The 19,691-nt window shown below is 42.2% G+C and overlaps 1 protein-coding gene across 1 annotated transcript in view; it reads right to left on the bottom strand.

Annotated features, from left to right (window-relative positions):
- Positions 1 to 388: 388 nt before the first annotated feature.
- Positions 389 to 19,691, bottom strand: part of LOC133659835 (ephrin type-B receptor 5-like) — a 101,710-nt gene continuing 82,407 nt past the window's right edge. The window contains exons 7-18 of the mRNA XM_062062621.1: positions 18,542 to 18,623; positions 14,707 to 14,831; positions 14,471 to 14,633; positions 11,508 to 11,622; positions 11,383 to 11,438; positions 11,205 to 11,321; positions 9,381 to 9,628; positions 9,097 to 9,315; positions 8,863 to 9,012; positions 7,287 to 7,471; positions 7,063 to 7,221; positions 389 to 1,301 (exon numbers count right to left, since the gene is read on the bottom strand). Coding sequence (XP_061918605.1) covers positions 1,196 to 1,301; positions 7,063 to 7,221; positions 7,287 to 7,471; positions 8,863 to 9,012; positions 9,097 to 9,315; positions 9,381 to 9,628; positions 11,205 to 11,321; positions 11,383 to 11,438; positions 11,508 to 11,622; positions 14,471 to 14,633; positions 14,707 to 14,831; positions 18,542 to 18,623 — 1,725 coding nt within the window. The 3' untranslated portion in view covers positions 389 to 1,195. The remainder of the gene's footprint in view (positions 1,302 to 7,062; positions 7,222 to 7,286; positions 7,472 to 8,862; positions 9,013 to 9,096; positions 9,316 to 9,380; positions 9,629 to 11,204; positions 11,322 to 11,382; positions 11,439 to 11,507; positions 11,623 to 14,470; positions 14,634 to 14,706; positions 14,832 to 18,541; positions 18,624 to 19,691) is intronic.

The following is a 19,691-nucleotide window of genomic DNA, read 5'->3' as shown; positions in this document are numbered from 1 at the left end:
AATTTTAATAGACAGAAGTCAAAATTCTATAAGAAAACTTAAAAATGTTGGCAATATTATAATAAGGATTGGAATTTTACTTGGCAAAATGATGACAAAAGTCATCATTTTACCAAAAAAAAATTCACTATTTTACAAGAACTACATAAACATTGGCAATATTGCGATAAAAGTCCGAATTTTATATGACAAATGTCACCATCTTGCATTAAAAAAAACATAATTTTACATAAAAAAGTTATAATTTTACGAGAAAATATTGTGATATTACAGAAACAGAAATAATATGACAAATTGCTCCTAAATTTTGGAGAAAAAAGTTGTCACATTGTGAGAAAAAGACTGCTTTTAGTAAAAAAAAAAAAAAGTTTTTTAATTTTTTGTTTCGTAATTGGTTTTAATCTTCATTATTTACTTCAAGGTATAACAGTTTGTCTCTTTTTACATATTTATAAATTTTTTAAATTAATATTGGCCAAAGGGGACGGATTTCAATGTCTTACACACACTTGTTATTTCATATGTTGACCACTTTTAAAAGCGACACACAGTCAATTTGAAAAGAAATCCCTCCTTTTTGGGACCACCCTCATGTTGATAGATGTCACCACCAGGGGTGCCAATGAGACATTCTCTATTAGATGCAATGTTATTGGGACCTTGATTTATGTCATCACTTGTTCACACCTCCTCATATGGAAGATACTTTTCCTTCTTCATGTCTCAAGAAGGGGGGAAATACAAGAACACACACACACACACACACACACAAACACGCACAAACACACACCATAACTGTTGTGTCGTGTCACACACTCACACAAAGTAAACAAAGTGAAGTGTGTGTGTGTGTGTGTGTGTGTGTGACTTGTGTACACACAAGTGTGTGTGCTGCTCATACAAAATGTCCCTACAAGTGAGAAGGAGGCCCTGATATGCTGATTCTTATGACTTCATCACGTTCCAGCTTGTACTTCCATCACTTTATGACACAAAATGAACGGTGTCATTAGTAAAAAAAAAAAAGAAGAAAAAAAAGAATGTGTATGGAGGAAGTGAAGGGATGTTGGAGAAAGGAGGAGAGTGTGAAAGAAGTTCTCCTCCTCATAGTGCATCTTGTCTTCTACAAGTCTTTTTGTGCTGACATCAGCAGATTGTCTCCGTGGTGGTGGTGGGGGGGGGGGGGGTGGGGGGGTCACACCTCCACCTGTCCATGGCTGAGATGTGCTTTCAGCTGCTGGGCGGCGCTGAAGATCTTCCTCTGGTGGCCCAGCAGGTTCACGCCCAGGTTCTGGATGTCCCTGAAGGCCACACAGGAGAAGATGCAGAGTTCAGAGCAGCCAGATTTCTTCTTGCCGAGAGATCCGTCCATCCATTATCTACACTATAGAAAAATGCTTCTCGTGTTGGTAATGTTTTTTTTTTTTTTGTTTGTTTTTTTCTGAACTTCTTTTAAACCGAAAAAAAAGGAAAAAACGTCCAAAACATTTTGTGTGATTTCTTTTTTCCATCTGCACCATACGTTGTATTATTACAATTGTTTATCGTTATTTGAGCTACTTTGACAAAAAAAAATGATTTTGTTATTTATGTTATTAAAATAAAACAACAGTAATACATTGTGTTTGTTGGTGCAATATACACTGTATATGTAGATAGATTTAAATGAACTTTATATAAATAAATATATATATGTACATATATAATATAACAATTTCCAAGAAGCAGAGTTCAGAACTCATAAACACTTTTTAAAATTACTAAAATAAACTTTACAATGAGCAATAAAAGTAAAATGGAATGTACAAAAAACACGACACAAAATATCAGTCATTAAAATTACTTACCTAAAAATTATAAACTAAGCTTTGAATATATATATATATATATATATATATATATATATATATATATATATATATATATATATATATATATATATATATATATATATATATATATATATATATATATATATATATATATATGTATATATATACCTGTATATACACTAACACATAGACATACACATTTTATACACATACATAAATATACATGTATACATACATACATACAAACAGACATAAATAAATACACATATATATATATATATATATATATATATATATATATATATATATATATATATATATATATATATATATATATATACATATATATATATATATATATACATATATATATATATATATATATATATATATACAGTATTTATATATATATATATATATATATATATATATATATATATATATATATATATATATATATATATATATATATATATATATATATATATATATATATATAAATACTGTATATATTAATTCACTTATTTTTATTGTGTATTTTTTAAATAATATTAATATATAATGCCAAAACCCAACAACCTGACATATATATATATATATATATATATATATATATATATATATATATATATATATATATATATATATATATATATATATATATATATATATATATATATATATATATATATATATATATATATATATATATATATATATATATATATATATATATATATATATATATGTATATATATATACATACATACATACATACATGAGTGCAGGGTTCTTTGACACAACATGTCTGACATGTACATGAGTGCAGGGTTCTTTCACACAACATGTCTGACATGTACATGAGTGCAGGGTTCTTTCACACAACATGTCTGACATGTACATGAGTGCAGGGTTCTTTCACACAACATGTCTGACATGTACATGAGTGCAGGGTTCTTTCACACAACATGTCTGACATGTACATGAGTGCAGGGTTCTTTCACACAACATGTCTGACATGTACATGAGTGCAGGGTTCTTTCACAGCAACATGTCTGACATGTACATAAGTGCAGGGTTCTTTCACACAACATGTCTGACATGTACATGAGTGCAGGGTTCTTTCACACAACATGTCTGACATGTACATGAGTGCAGGGTTCTTTCACACAACATGTCTGACATGTACATGAGTGCAGGGTTCTTTCACAGCAACATGTCTGACATGTACATGAGTGCAGGGTTCTTTCACACAACATGTCTGACATGTACATGAGTGCAGGGTTCTTTCACACAACATGTCTGACATGTACATGAGTGCAGGGTTCTTTCACACAACATGTCTGACATGTACATGAGTGCAGGGTTCTTTCACACAACATGTCTGACATGTACATGAGTGCAGGGTTCTTTCACACAACATGTCTGACATGTACATGAGTGCAGGGTTCTTTCACACAACATGTTTGACATGTACATGAGTGCAGGGTTCTTTCACACAACATGTCTGACATGTACATGAGTGCAGGGTTCTTTCACAGCAACACTGACATGTACATGAGTGCAGGGTTCTTTCACACAACATGTCTGACATGTACATGAGTGCAGGGTTCTTTCACAGCAACATGTCTGACATGTACATGAGTGCAGGGTTCTTTCACACAACATGTCTGACATGTACATGAGTGCAGGGTTCTTTCACACAACATGTCTGACATGTACATGAGTGCAGGGTTCTTTCACAGCAACACTGACATGTACATGAGTGCAGGGTTCTTTCACACAACATGTCTGACATGTGCATGAGTGCAGGGTTTTTTCACACAACATGTCTGACATGTGCATGAGTGCAGGGTTCTTTCACACAACATGTCTGACATGTACATGAGTGCAGGGTTCTTTCACACAACATGTCTGACATGTACATGAGTGCAGGGTTCTTTCACACAACATGTCTGACATGTACACGAGTGCAGGGTTCTTTCACATTAACACTGACATGTACATGAGTGCAGGGTTCTTTCACACATCATGTCTGACATATGCATGAGTGCAGGGTTCTTTCACACAACATGTCTGACATGTACATGAGTGCAGGGTTCTTTCACAGCAACATGTCTGACATGTACATGAGTGCAGGGTTCTTTCACACAACATGTCTGACATGTACATGAGTGCAGGGTTCTTTCACACAACATGTCTGACATGTACATGAGTGCAGGGTTCTTTCACAGCAACACTGACATGTACATGAGTGCAGGGTTCTTTCACACAACATGTCTGACATGTGCATGAGTGCAGGGTTCTTTCACACAACATGTCTGACATGTGCATGAGTGCAGGGTTCTTTCACACAACATGTCTGACATGTGCATGAGTGCAGGGTTCTTTCACACAACATGTCTGACATGTACATGAGTGCAGGGTTCTTTCACACAACATGTCTGACATGTGCATGAGTGCAGGGTTCTTTCACAGCAACATGTCTGACATGTACACGAGTGCAGGGTTCTTTCACACAACATGTCTGACATGTACATGAGTGCAGGGTTCTTTCACACAACATGTCTGACACTCTGTGACTACCAGGTGTTGATCCAAGTCATATTCTGGTTCTGGATGAAGAACATGTTGATGACTCTCAGTCCATCACTACTGGACTGTTGGCTTGGTCTTAGAAGACCTTTGGTCTCTCATCCCAGTAGACTTCATCAGTTCATGGTCATGATCATAGACTTAGACTGGTCTGAACTAGTCTTAGACTTATATTTGGTCATATCTAGTCTTGGACTTAGATTGGTCAGATATAGTCTTAGACTTATATTGGTCAAATCTAGTCTTAGACTTAGATTGGTCAGATATAGTCTGAAGTTAGATTAGTCAAATCTAGTCTTAGACTTAGATTGGTCAGATCTAGTCTGAATTTAGATTGGTCAGATCTACTCTTAGACTTAGATTAGTCAGAACTAGTCTTAGACTTATATTGGTCAGATCTAGTCTTAGACTTAAATTGGTCGGATCTAGTCTTGGACTTAGATTGGTCAGATATATTCTTAGACTTATATTGGTCAGATCTAGTCTTAGACTTAGATTGGTCAGATCTAGTCTGAACTTAGATTAGTCAGAACTACTCTTAGACTTAGATTGATCGGATATAGTCTTAGACTGGTCAGATCTAGTCTTAGACTTAAATTGGTCAGATCTAGTCTTGGACTTAGATTGGTCAGATATATTCTTAGACTTATATTGGTCAGATCTAGTCTTAGACTTAGATTGGTCAGATCTAGTCTGAACTTAGATTAGTCAGAACTAGTCTTAGACTTAGATTGGTCGGATCTAGTCTTAGACTGGTCAAATCTAGTCTCAGACTTAAATTGGTCAGATCTAGTCTTGGACTTAGATTGGTCAGATATATTCTTAGACTTATATTGGTCAGATCTAGTCTTAGACTTACACTACTGTTCAAATGTTTGGGGTCACATTGAAATGTCCTTATTTTTGAAGGAAAAGCACTGTAAGTTTCAATGAAGATAACTTTAAACTAGTCTTAACTTTAAAGAAATACACTCTATACATTGCTAATGTGGTAAATGACTATTCTAGCTGCAAATGTCTGGTTTTTGGTGCAATATCTACATAGGTGTATAGAGGCCCATTTCCAGCAACTATCACTCCAGTGTTCTAATGGTACAATGTGTTTGCTCATTGGCTCAGAAGGCTAATTGATGATTAGAAAACCCTTGTGCAATCATGTTCACACATCTGAAAACAGTTTAGCTCGTTACAGAAGCTACAAAACTGACCTTCCTTTGAGCAGATTGAGTTTCTGGAGCATCATATTTGTGGGGTCAATTGAACGCTCAAAATGGCCAGAAAAAGAGAACTTTCATCTGAAACTCGACAGCCTATTCTTGTTCTTAGAAATGAAGGCTATTCCACAAAATTGTTTGGGTGACCCCAAACTTTTGAACGGTAGTGTAGATTGGTCAGATCTAGTCTGAATTTAGAATAGTCAGATCTAGTCTTAGACTTAGATTGGTCAGATCTAGTCTGAAGTTAGATTAGTCAAATATAGTCTTAGACTTAGATTGGTCGGATCTAGTCTGAATTTAAATTGGTCAGATCTAGTCTTGGACTTAGATTGGTCAGAACTAGTCTTGGACTTAGATTGGTCGGATCTAGTCTTAGACTGGTTGGATCTAGTCTTAGACTTAAATTGGTTGGATCTAGTCTTGTACTTAGATTGGTCAATTATAGTTTTAGACTTATATTGGTCAGATCTAGTCTTAGACTTAGATTGGTCAGATCTAGTCTTAGACTTAGATTGGTGGGATCTAGTCTTAGACTTAAATTGGTCAGATATAGTCTTAGACCTAGATTGGTCAGATATAGTCTTAGACTTAGACTGGTCATATGTAGTCTTGGACTTCGATTATTCAGATCTAGTCTTAATCTTAGATTTGGTCAGAACTAGTCTTAGTATTAGATTGGTCGGATCTATTTTAGGCTTGGATTGGTCGGATCTAGTCTTAGACTTATATTGGTCAGATGTAGTCTTGCACTTAGATTGGTCAAATCTAGACTGAAATTTAGATTGGTTGGATCTAGTTTTAGGCTTAGATTAGTCGGATCTAGTCTTAGATTTAGATTGGTCGAATTTAGTCTTAGACTTAGATTGGTCGGATTCAGTCTTAGACTAATATTGGTCGGCTCTAGTCTTAGACTTAGATTGGTGGGATCTAGTCTTAGACTTAGATTAGTCGGATTTAGTCTTAGACTTAGATTAGTCAAATCTAGTTTTAGACTTAGATTAGTCAGATTTAGTCTTAGACTTAGATTGGTCAGATCTAGTCTTTGACTTAGATTGGTCAAATTTAGTCTTAGATTTAGATTGGTCAGATCCAGTCTTAGACGTAGATTGGTCAGATCTAGTATTCGATTTAGATTTGTCAGATCTAGTCCTAGACTTAAATTAATCAGATCTAGTCTTAGACTTAGATTGGTCAGCTCTAGTCTTAGACTTAAATTAGTCAGATCTAGTATTAGACTTAGATTGGTCAGCTCTAGTCTAGATCTGACTAGAGATTACAATGACCAGTATGAATGAGAACATCCATAGACATGTTCTAATGACTATGAATCAGTGTCAAATCAGTTGTATTCATATTTTTTTATAGTTTTACAGTACATACAAAATAATCGTTCAATTTCAGAGCCAAGGTGTACTCACTCCACGGTGAGGCGGCTCACTCGGTCGAGCGTGTCCAGGTGTGCTCGCTCAAACTCATCATGGTACCTCTCCATCCTCAGTGCTCTCAGCCAATCACTGACGGTCGCGACCGACGAGAAGTCTGTGGGGGTGGGGCTTAGCAGTGGCTGTGAGCAACCCCTGCAACCGGAGACAAGCGTGGGTTTATAGCAATATTATTTTAACGTATACCGGAGCAGACTCACCGAGGGATGTCGGCTTTGAGTGACACGGGATGCCTAATGAGTCTGTCCAAGGAGGACAGGATGGACTCGAAAAGCGGCCGGTCCCCTCGCTCGGCCTGCCAGCACTGCAGCATGAGAGAGTGGACGGCTGAGGGGCAGCTGGTGGGCGCCGGGAGGCGATACTGGTCCGCTACAGCCTTCATTACCTGCGATAGGACGGTAAACGCGCTTAGACGCTGGTTTGCAAAAATTGCCTAAAAAGTTAGCATGCTAGCATGACAACATGACAGCGCAGCCACGCAAAATTAGACTTAGATTGGTCAGATCTAGTCTTAGACTTAGATTGGTCAGATTTAGTCTTAGATTTAGATTGGTCAGATCTAGTCTTAGACTTAGATTGGTCAGATCTAGTCTTCGATTTAGATTGGTCGGATCTAGTCTTAGACTTGGATTTGTCAGATCTACTTTTAATCTTAGATTGGTCAGATTTAGTCTTATATTTAGTTTGGTCGGATCTGGTCCTGAATTGGTCAGATCTAGCACAGACTTAGATTGGTCAGATCTAGACTTAGACTTAGATTGGTTGGATATAGCCTTTGACTTAGATTGGTCGGATCTAGTCTTAGACTTAGGTTGGTCGGATCAAGCATAGACTTAGATTGGTCGGATCTAGTCTTAGACTTGGATTCGTCAGATCTAGTCTTAATCTTAGATTGGTCAGATTTAGTCTTAAATTTAGATTGGTCGGATCTAGTCTTAGTTTGGTCGAATATAGTCCTAGACTTAGATTGGTCGGATCTAAAATAGACTTAGATTGGTCGGATCTAGTCTTAGACTTATATTTTTCAGATCTAGACTTAGACTTAGATTGGTCGAATATAGTCTTAGACTTTGATTGGTCGGATCTAGTCTTAGACTTAGGTTGGTCGGATCAAGCATAGACTTAGATTGGTCGGATCTAGTCTTAGACTTGGATTCGTCAGATCTAGTCTTAATCTTACATTGGTCAGATTTAGTCTTAAATTTAGATTGGTCGGATCTAGTCTTAGTTTGGTCGAATATAGTCCTAGACTTAGATTGGTCGGATCTAGCATAGACTTATATTGGTCGAATCTTGTCTTAGACTTATATTGATCAGATCTAGTCTTTGACTTCGAATGGTCGGATCTAGTCTTAGATTTAAATTGGTCAGATCTAGTCTTAGACTTAGATTGTTCGGATCTAGCATAGACTTAGATTGGTCGGATCTAGTCTTAGACATATGTGGGTCCGATCTACTCTTAGACTTAGATTGGTACGATCTAGTCCTAGACTTAGAGTGCTGTTATTTGAAATACACAACATTGTAGATGTTAGCAGACATGTCAGGTATATTTGCACAAAGTATCGGTATCGGATCAGAATCGCCGATACCAGTCTGAATTTGACTTGGTATTACATTGGAAAGAAAATCAGTGGTAATTGCACGTCAATATCAATCACCATAATTAACAGTGTGAACTGTCTTACTACTACTACGTACTACTTATGACAACTTATAAAATAAAATACCTTGCCCACAAGTATACAGCCATTGAAAATTGTCCACTTTACTTACTTCCTGATTACTCATGTCCCAGTATGGACGTTCTCCGTACGACATGATTTCCCACATCAGGATGCCGAAGCTCCACACGTCGCTGGCTGAGCTGAACTTGCGGTGTTGGAAGGCTTCAGGTGCTGTCCACCTCACAGGAATCTTACTTCCCTGACGCAGGACAACAGAAGTCAAATACAGGAGCTTTCACGGGACGGATAAGGCCGCAATCTCCCGATGTCCAAGCATACGCACCAGCGAGGCTGTGTACGTCGGCATGTTTTGGTCAAGGCCCCTCATGAGTCGGGACAAGCCAAAGTCGGACACCTTGCACACCAGGTTGGAGTTGACCAAAACGTTCCTGGCCGCCAAGTCCCTGTGGACAAAGTTTCTCTCTGAGAGATAACGCATCCCAGCGCCGACCCCTCGGAGCATCCCGACCAGCTGGAGGATGCTGAACTGACCCTCGTTCTCCTACGACGAGAGGACGACGGTAAAAGGTGTGGCCAAATATTGTTGGGTGTGTTCCATTGGCTCACCCTGAGGAAGGAATCCAAAGGACCGTTCTCCATGAACTCTGTGATGATTCTTGGCGGAGGTACGCGGGTCACCACGCCCTCCAGCTTCAGCACGTTAGGGTGATCAAACTGTCCCAGGACCCCGGCCTCACTAAGGAATATGCCCTTCTCTCTGTCGGACGCCCCCCAGCGCAAAGTCTTGACGGCAACCAGGACCTCCCTGCGGCCTGGTGGACGATAGCGTCCCCGGGACACTTCTCCAAACTGGGCTGGAGAGGACACAAGTGTTGGACTCTTTATTGATGTTCTAAAAGTAGTAGGGCTGTGAATCTTTGGGCACCACACGATTTGATTCTTGGGGGTAATGATTTGTTTCAAAATCAATTCCCAATTCAACACGATTCTCGATTCAAACCGATTCCCGCCAAAAAATTATATACGGTATTGAACAAAAACTTGGCGTGTGGTTTTTTTCTGGCGCTTTAGCAATGTCCGGGTCTGAAAATAAACTACATCTCCCAGAATCCTCTGCACAGTGCGAGAACGCTGTAAGCAGGAAGCGATGTTTGTTTGTAGGAGATGAGAAGAATTGTTGTTTTCTGTCAAAATCTATTCATAACTTTTTAAGTTACGTTGCAAACAAACATACAAACAAACCCGGGCAAAAACATTACCTCGAGCATTTCCCAGGTCACGTCGCAGCGCAAAATGGAAATCACAAAAAAAAACTGTGCATCACGGGAAATACGAGTAAAGTCAAAAACTTCTTGATGAATCGTCAAAACATCCATCCATTTTTCCACCATTTGTCTTGCTCTGTGTCGCGGGGGTGCTGGAGCCTATCCCAGCTACGCTCGGGCGGAGGGCAGCTTACACCCTGGACAAGTCAATGCCTCATAAACCGTCACCCAAAAAATATATTCGAAGCCAGTGAAGGCAAAAATTGGTTTATGAGGTATCCATCCATCCATCCATCCATCTTCTTCTGCTTATCCAAAGTCCGGTCGAGGGGGCAGCAGCCTTAGCAGGGAAGCCCAGACTTCCCTCTCCCCAGCCACTTTGTCCAGCTCCTCCCGGGCGATCCCGAGGCGTTCCCAGGCCAGCCATAGTCTTCCCAACGTGTCCTGGATCTTCCCCGAGGCCTCCTACCGGTCGGACGTGCCCTACAAACCTCCCTAAGGAGGCGTTCGGGTGGCATCCTGACCAGATGATAGTCACACACACACTAGGTGTGGTTAAATTACCCTGTGCATTAGACCCATTCCCATGTTCAACACCCTGGGAGGTGAGGGGAGCAGTGAACAGCAGTGGTGGCCGCGTTCGGGAATAATTTTGATGATTTAACCCCCAATTCCAACCCTTGATGTTGAGTGCCAAGCAGGGAGGAAATAGATCCCATTTTTATAGTCTTTGGTATGACTCGGCCGGGGTTTGAACTCACGACCTACCGATCTCAGGGCGGACACTCTAACCACAAGGCCACTGAGCAGGCTTTGCAGGATTAAAAGTTATAATGCTCGTTAACTTTTTTAGAAACAGCCTATTCCAGACTGATATAAAAACAACAACAATCATATCGTACCGTGGTTTTAATACCGTGATAAAATTGTACCGTGATATTTTGATACTGTTACATCCCTACCAGTTAGTGATCCCTGCTGTAGCATGTTCCCAGCCTAAAAAAAGCACTCATAAACGGTCTGATTGCGAGGAACATCTAGGCTTGATTTTGGACAACAAAGTTCTAATGCGCTTTTGTTGGACCTCTGAGACTTCTTTCAAAGAGTTACACAATATTAGAATGCGGTAGCTTTACAGATGACAGCAAGAAAGACTGGGACATACCTGCACCAATCACCTCCTCGATCTTCAGATGAGTAGAATCTATCTCTCTGGCAAATTCTTTAACCGCCTCGCTAGGGTCCTCGTACGTGGAGGGGTCTACATAATATTTCACTCCACCTGGAATTGCAAAGTCTGTGAGGCGTAACACTTAACATCGAACACGTTGTGAAGGTCTCACCTCTGTTGCTGATGTACCGCTGCAATCTGTCGCTGTACGGACTCTCCCTCCTTTTACTAACACGCAGAAGTACAAGAACGCAAGTTAGTGTTGTAAATACTCGGTCTGGCTGGTAGACCGCATACCTGCGAAACACCACCACGACCACGATGGCCGCTACCACCAGCAGAAACGCCGCCCCGCCCATCACAGATCCTATCAGAAGAGGTAGATGGTTCTGGACCTGCTGGGAATGCTCCTCTGTGGAACAAAAGAGTGGAAAATTATTGAACAATCTTGAAGGGGTAACGTAAAAAGTTTAGGAAGCGTATTTGGAGGGGTTAAACATAAGTCAAAATGGATGTCACATGCCTGACTTATACTGGTATATGTTGATGAGTAAAAACACAACTCTTTGTTCTGGTATAGTACGGTTCGGGTCAAGTGTAAACCGAATCCAACAAACCCAAGACCAGACAAAACAGACGGACCAAGGCTATCTGAGTGATGGTTCTCAGTGTGCTTGCAGGTGGACTCTAGCGCTAACTGCTAACCTCACCGATGCACCGATGCGAACCGCTCCAGTGAGAGCTGAAGGTCACGAACCGATGGTGCCATCAGGACCACATCATCTGCAAACAGCAGTGACGCAACCTTTAGCCCCCCGAGACGTATACCCTTTCCGCCATGGTCACGACTCTGCCTGAAAATCCTGTCCATGAAAATCACAAACAGGATAGGTGACAGAGCGCAGCCGTGGCAGAGACCAACCCCCACTGGAAACGGATCCGACCTACATCCAAGCACACGGACACAATATCTGCATGAGCGTACAAATACAAAACAGGGTTGGATCATTGTGTATCTCTTCGATCAAAACAGTGTTCTGTTTTGCCCAAAGAGGGGAAAATATTCCCCTAAAAGATGGGTATATTCCAAGACCTGAATCCCATTGAGTATCTCAAGGATTTGCCGAAGAATACTTTGGCCAGTAATGCATGCTGATCCTTCAGCGAATACAATACTGAAAGCCAAACACGGCCCAACAAATCGTTAGTGTGATGTTCCTAATATGGCGTTTTGTGATAGTGTTAGATGCTCAGTGACAGTGGAACCTCAATTTATGAACCCCTCTATAGGCGGACATTTCGATTTCTGGACTTTTAGGTCAAGCCAAATATGCATCTGTGTGCAAACCATGTCTCTGTGGACGAACGATTCATTTAGGCATCTGGAGGCAAGAAAGTAGGGCAAAATATTGTTTGGGAGGCGGAGCCTTGCACTGTACTTGCTTTGCAGGAAGACTCTCGCCTCGACATTCCAACATGTGTGCCTTTTCTTTGTTTTGTCCATTTTGTTAACTAAATTATGAGTCCAAAAAAAGCTCAACAGACCAGCGTGGAAAGAAGGAGGGAACCGCTGTAGGGTTAAAAAAAGACTGCTAGCGAGGAGTACATTCATGGTACTCACAAGCATGACCACAGCACAACACATTAAGTAACCACATCCAGTTTTAATTGCGATGAAGCCCTTTTTTTCTGGTAAAAGATGCCAGAACAGAAATATATCACACGGAGGAGAAGACAGTATCTGTTAGAAGTTATCAATTGTGCTGAAGTTGTACTTTTCTATCTGTGCAAAGGCACAACTTGTAATCTTCCATTGCGAGTTGTCTCGTATCAGCAGTTTGTTTACAGACCCGGCCTGCTGACAGCCGAGGACGGACATCGAGTACCTCAACGCAGATAAAAACAGAGACAGGGCGAAATCACAAGTGCCAGCACATTTCCATTCTGAATAATCATGTATTGTGTCTACTAGGGCTGCTTGCATTACCCCTCCCTTCAGAAGCAGCCTCAGTGATATTAACTAGGGACCTCCCGAATAAATAGAGGAGCACGTGGGACTGTACTTTAGAGCGTAGGGTGAAACTGTAACTGAGTGTACAGCCCCTCTCTCCTTATGAGCAAAATTCTACTCTATCTCTGCCTGAATCCTTCTTCTTGTCTTGTGTAATAGATAGTTCAGTGTTTGAACCTGACAGTATCCCTTCTCTCATTCCAGAGCGACCCCTCACTCTTCCAAAGCACAAACACGCAGACATGTACGGATACCCTGTACCCCTTCCATTGCCGTGTTCCCTTTACCCTCCCTCTGTCTGCTCCTTGCTCGTCAGTTATCTGACGAGCAATGTCAGATAGCTATGGGTGTCAGCCGAAATGAGCTTCCTCTGCCAGGTGGCGGGGCTCTCCCTTAGAGATAGGGTGAGAAGCTCTGTCATCCAGGAGGAGCTCAAAGTAAAGCCGCTGCTTCTCCACATGGAGAGGAGCCAGATGAGGTGGTTCGCAGATCTGGTCAGGATGCCACCCGAACGCCTCCCCAGGGAGGTGTTTCGGGCACGTCCGACCGGTAGGAGTCCACGGGGAAGACTCAGGACACGTTGGAAAGACTATGTCTCCCGGCTGGCCTGGGAACGCCTCGGGATCCCCCGGGAGGAGCTGGACGAAATGGCTGGGTAGAGGGAAGTCTGGGCTTCCCTGCTAAGGCTGCTGCCCCTGCGACCCAACCTCGGATAAGCGGAAGAAGATGGATGGAAAACACTTGTCTATTCAGCTATTATGGTCCCAGCACCTCAACTCCTAGTAAGAGGCAGTGGAAGTTTGAAGTTCCTTGGAGTGGCCCAGTCCATCAAGCTGGATTCGGCTGCGTATCTGGCAACCTCAGTCAGGGATAGGGGACTACAGAATTATGACCGTGATTGCAGTACCATTTCTGGCCAGATTTTTACATATGGCTCCTTTGAATAAAATATGGACTTTTGTCATTGATTGATTGATTGAAAATTGTATTAGTAGATTGCACAGTAAAGTACATATTCGGTACAATTGACCACTAAATGGTAACACCCGAATAGGTTTTTCAACTTGTTTAAGTCGGGGTCCACGTTAATCAACTCATGGTAGAGACTGGAGCCCATTATTCATATTTACACTGTTTCTTATGCGGAACTCTGCTTCACTATACAAACTTTTGTATTAACGAACCGTGCTCAGGAAGCAATTAATTTCATAAATTGAGGTTCCACTGTATAGATAAGTTGTGTTCTTACCAAGTGGCAGCGTGGTGAAGTATATGGTGTTGCTGTAAGGACCGTAGCCTCGCTCATTCCTCGCTCGTATCTGGAAGGCGTAGATGGATCCGGGGATGAGCGAGTTGACGGCCAACGTGTTGGTCTCGCTGTACACGCTGACCGCACTGTCCACATCCGAGCCCTGAGGAACACCCGAGCCCGCGAGACGTCACCGCCACTGACCACGCATCAGCGGCTTGAATATGAGAGGTCACCTTGTCAAAATATCTCAGTTGGTACTCCAAGATGTCCCCGTTGGGTCGGTCGGGCTGAGGCCAGGACAAGGTGATGGAGTCTGACGCACGGCTCAGCTGGTGCATCATGGGGACCGTACTGGGAACTGTGGGTGAAGGCACAGCAGATGGGTGTCATTTGAGGCTGTGCCCACAAGAGGGCAGCGTTGCAGAACCCATGTGAGTTATGTCATTGTTACAGGGCTGCCAAGTTTCAGAGAATGGCAAGAGTGAGATTTTAGTGTCAAGATGCGGTAAAAAACAGTGCAGGGCCAGCAAGGCCTTCTCTGCTGGCCTAACATAGCCAGAAATCATGATCATAATTAAAGATAAAAGTAATTTACTTTCCCTAAATACCTGAAAGTATTCATATTCTCTTCATGTCATATTATGCTCCTTCCAGAGCTGTTGTTTTTAGATTAGAGTGTTATGATCTGCTGCCCGGATCATGTACTGTTTGGTTTTTGGACTCCCTCAGTTCCTGTTTTTGTGCACCCCTGGGTTTGTTTTCTGTTTCCATGGGTGCTTGTCATCTTCATCTGTCTCTGATTGGTGTTCGGGACGCTCACCTGTTTCCCGAGCACTAATCAGAGCACCATTTAATCCTGCCTTTGCCGGTCAATCGGTCTGACTTCCTAATTTGCTACCCGCAACAGTTGACGATTTTTGATTGTGTATGCTAGCTCCCACGCTAGCCTCGTTAGCTTTGCCTCCCGTGCTATGAGCACACCTTTATATTTCCCTGTATGATGTATCCCAATAAATAATTTCTTACCTGCACATTGTGTCCGGAGTCCGTCTGCATCTTGGGAGAACGACCCCCGCATCACCATGCAACTCATCACATAGAGTTTGTATCCAATCGGAATTCAGCTAGCTTATGTTGCCATGCTGTACCAAATCTGCCCGGGGCTTTCAGAATCAACAATGCGGGCGTCCGTGCACTGTAAGTGAACAGGCACATACAGTTGATAGATAATTGCCATAGCCAATCAGATCACGAGTTGTTGTCAGTTTCCTCCGCCGGGTGGCGGGGCTCTCCCTTAGAGATAGGGTGAGAGGCTCTGCCATCCGGGCGAAGCTCAAAGTAAAGCCGCTGCTCCTCTACATGGAGAGGAGCCAGATGAGGTGGTTCGGGCATCTGGTCAGGATGCCACCCGAACGCCTCCCTAGGGAGGTGTTTAGGGCACGTCCGACCGGTAGGAGGCCACAGGGAAGACCCAGGACATGTTGGGAAGACTATGTCTCCGGGCTGGCCTGGGAACGCCTCGAGATCCCCCGGGAAGAGCTGGACGAAGTGGCTGTGGAGAGGGAAGTCTGGGCTTCCTGGCTAAGGCTGCTGCCCCTGCGACCCGACCTCGGATAAGCGGAAGAAGATGGATGGACGGATGGTGTTCTGTTTTTATTTACCATTTACACAACGTGCCAACTTCACTGGTTTTGGGTTTTGTACTTGATATTTTTTAATTTTATTAAAGTCATTCATACTTAACTTTTTATCTTATTAGTTATGCAAGCTTTTATTCTACTCATGGTTCTTACCATTTTACAGGTTTTATTATGTTTACTTTCCAACGTTCCTCAGAGGGAGCCATCTGCCTCAGGGGTTATCGGCCGTGCCGCGGGGGCGCTTTTGTGTCAGGGTCTTGGTGGCCATGGTCTAAAGACCTCCCGGTGCGGACGGCTCCTGTGATAGTGTTTACTCACCTGGCTCCTCTGTACTCAGCCGTGCATTTGTTTGTTTGTATACGTGTGTGTGTGTGTGTGTTTGTGTTCGGTATGTGTGTGCGATAATGGGGGATGTGGGTCAACGGGGTATTGTTTTTAAGTTTGTAAAGCACGTTGCGTTTCATTTCTTTTATGTATAAATAAAGTTTGATTTGATTTGAAAACTGCTACTTTAATATTTATTGATTACATGCATCTGTATATATTTTGCCATATTCTGAATACTTTCCTTTAATAAATTGTTTCTATTTGATTTATTTTTTTTCCAAGAAAACAGGAGCTCTGTGCTCTTGTGTCATCCTTTTGTGTTCCCGATGTTTCCTTCTTGTTTTCATATGTTTTGTTTTTTTTGCCCCTTTTGGTTCGGGACCCTTTGGGACTGTGTGACAAGGGGTGGCACTTTCGCGACTTCTGCGGTGCTTTGTTGTGAACATTCTGGATCTGCCTCCCGGGAGCCTTTTGGCCATGGAGACCAGCTGCTGGGTCTCTGCCACACCAGAGTCCGTTTGGAGAGACTGGAGGAGATGCGGATGAAGAGACAGGTGCTGCGGAGCTGGCGCTGAGCGCCGGGACGGACGGGCTACACAGTGTCTTGGTCCTGGGCATGACGTTAAAGTGCATCTGGCAGTGGAGGCTCCTCTATGGGGTCTTGGGGCACTAGGAGGTTAACCCCTTTACAACTGTTACCCCAGGTGGCCCTTGGCAAAGGCCTAGTACCTGACTGCCACCGAGCCAGGGATACGGTGAAGACCTCAACGGCGGAGCAGGCGGAAGACGGTAGATGTAAGAACCACCACAACGGCTGCGATGGCGGAAGAAGGCACCCCCATATCCATGTGGGCCCAGTTATGGGGAAGTAACAACCCAAGACCTCAACGGTGGAACAGGCGGAGGATGATTGCTAACCCTATGGAGCTTCACAACTGCTGCGATGGCGGATGAAGGCCGCAGCAGAAAAGGGTCCCCAGTCGTCTTGGCCTCCATGCCATTGGACCCTGACCCGGATCTGTCAAGGATCGTGTGGTGACTGTCTGTGCACCAGTCTCCCCACGTAAAACAAAGTCACGCACAGGTATCCTCCATAAAGGGATACACCCCTACCAGGAGGATCGTCATACTCGTTCAAATGACCGCCGATGATGATGAGTACATACTCTCTAGTTTTGACTTCCATGTTGACTGTATCTGTATCTGGTCTGTTCCTAGATTATATTCGGAGACCTGACCAAGTTCATGTGGCTGAGCTTCATAGATCTGCTGGGCTTTTTAACCTGTGAGTACGCTCCCAGTCGGAGGAAAGCGATCCAAGATGGATATATACGGCGATACATGTTTTTTTTAACACCCCCCCCCCCCCCCTAACGATGACAGTGTCTTGGCTGAATGAGCAGGTATCGGACACCTCGGTCTCCTTGGACGTATCCTCGCTCATCCATGCGGACTGGACACTGGTCGAGAGTTGGTGGGCGGCCCAGGGTGGAGTCGGCTCTCTTGGTTGCTTTGTTGGGTCCGCTCCTGTCTCTGGCCATGCTCCCCCCACCCCAGCAGTCGATGGCGTGCAACACTGCAGAGGCCACCACAGTGTTTTTTTGTTGTTGTTTTACTTTTGTGGCTGTATGTAGAAGTGGCTGGTTGCATCAGCTCTGCTCTTTTAATGTTTTGAATGTCCTTTGTGTTCTTTGATGTTTCCCTCTTACACACATGCTTATGTGTGCTATGGCTATGAGGTTTTCCCCCCCCTTGGCCTCAGTCTGGACTCTCTCCAGGGCTCAGGCTTAGACTGATATTTTTTGTTCTATTCTATCGCGTAGTGGCTTCTGTGGTTGGTTAGATTTTGACTTGAGGGTCTGGTGGATTGGTTAGCTTGGTCAATCACGGCAAAGCTGCGAGGGCCACAGTTTATTGCCGTGAAAAAAATAAATATAGAGTAGTGCTTGGGGAAATATAAGCGTGCGAAATGCCAAGTGTGGCGTGAGGCTTGGCAGCCCTGTCATTATGTGTCTGTCCTTTACAGTCACGGTCCTGTGAGCCGACTGCGTTTGACAAGAGGACGGACAGGGGGCGCCATTTCATCCCATTTTGTGCTCACCTGATTGGCTCGTGGTAAAGTTGATGCTTGTGTAGCGGGCAGGGAAAGGGCTGAGGGAGGACACCTCATTCATGGCTTGGACCTGGCACAGGAAGTCACAATTTATTTTAAAAAAAAAATTCCTATAACTTGCTTACTTTAGCAAAAAAAACAAGTCAATTAAGTTCTAGCCCTAATTGTACTATAAACTAACCCTAAATCATACTTAAATCCAGTGTTCCTCAATTATTTTCCCCCTAAGAAGGAGAAAACTTCTTGCGCCACCACTCTCTGCCGTGACTATAAACTGTAATATGTGTCTATAAAATTGTTATAAGTAGAGATGTCCGATAATATCGGCCTGCCGATATTATCGGCCGATATATGCGTTAAAATGTAATATCGGAAATTATCGGTATCGTTTTTTTTTTATTATCGGTATCGTTTTTTTTTTTTGTTTTTTTTTTTTTTAATTAAATCAACATAAAAACACAAGATACACTTACAATTAGTGCACCAACCCAAAAAACCTCCCTCCCCCATTTACACTCATTCACACAAAAGGGTTGTTTCTTTCTGTTATTAATATTCTGGTTCCTACATTATATATCAATATATATCAATACAGTCTGCAAGGGATACAGTCCGTAAGCACACATGATTGTGCGTGCTGCTGGTCCACTAATAGTACTAACCTTTAACAGTTAATTTTACTAATTGTCATTCATTACTAGTTTCTATGTAACTGTTTTTATATTGTTGTACTTTCTTTTTTATTCAAGAAAATATTTTTAATTTATTTATCTTATTTTACAAATTTTTTTAAAAAGTACCTTATCTTCACCATACCTGGTTGTCCAAATTAGGCATAATAATGTGTTAATTCCACGACTGCATATATCGGTTGATATCGGTATCGGTTGATATCGGTATCGGTAATTAAAGAGTTGGACAATATCGGAATATCGGATATCGGCAAAAAGCCATTATAGGACATCCCTAGTTATAAGTACACCTCTGCAAAACATGGTATCCCTATTTACATTAAATGAAACAAAAAAAGTACTATAGATAAATTTACTACAGAAAATAATAACTTTATTAACATTGTTTTTAGTCTGTAACAGAAAAGACTTAAAGTGTATCAATTTGCCTGAAAAATACATACAAA

The sequence above is a fragment of the Entelurus aequoreus genome, linkage group LG11 (genome assembly GCF_033978785.1).
Source record: "Entelurus aequoreus isolate RoL-2023_Sb linkage group LG11, RoL_Eaeq_v1.1, whole genome shotgun sequence".
NCBI lineage: Eukaryota > Metazoa > Chordata > Actinopteri > Syngnathiformes > Syngnathidae > Entelurus > Entelurus aequoreus.
Note: the sequence above shows the minus strand (reverse complement) of the source record. Positions and strands in the feature narration are given on the sequence as shown.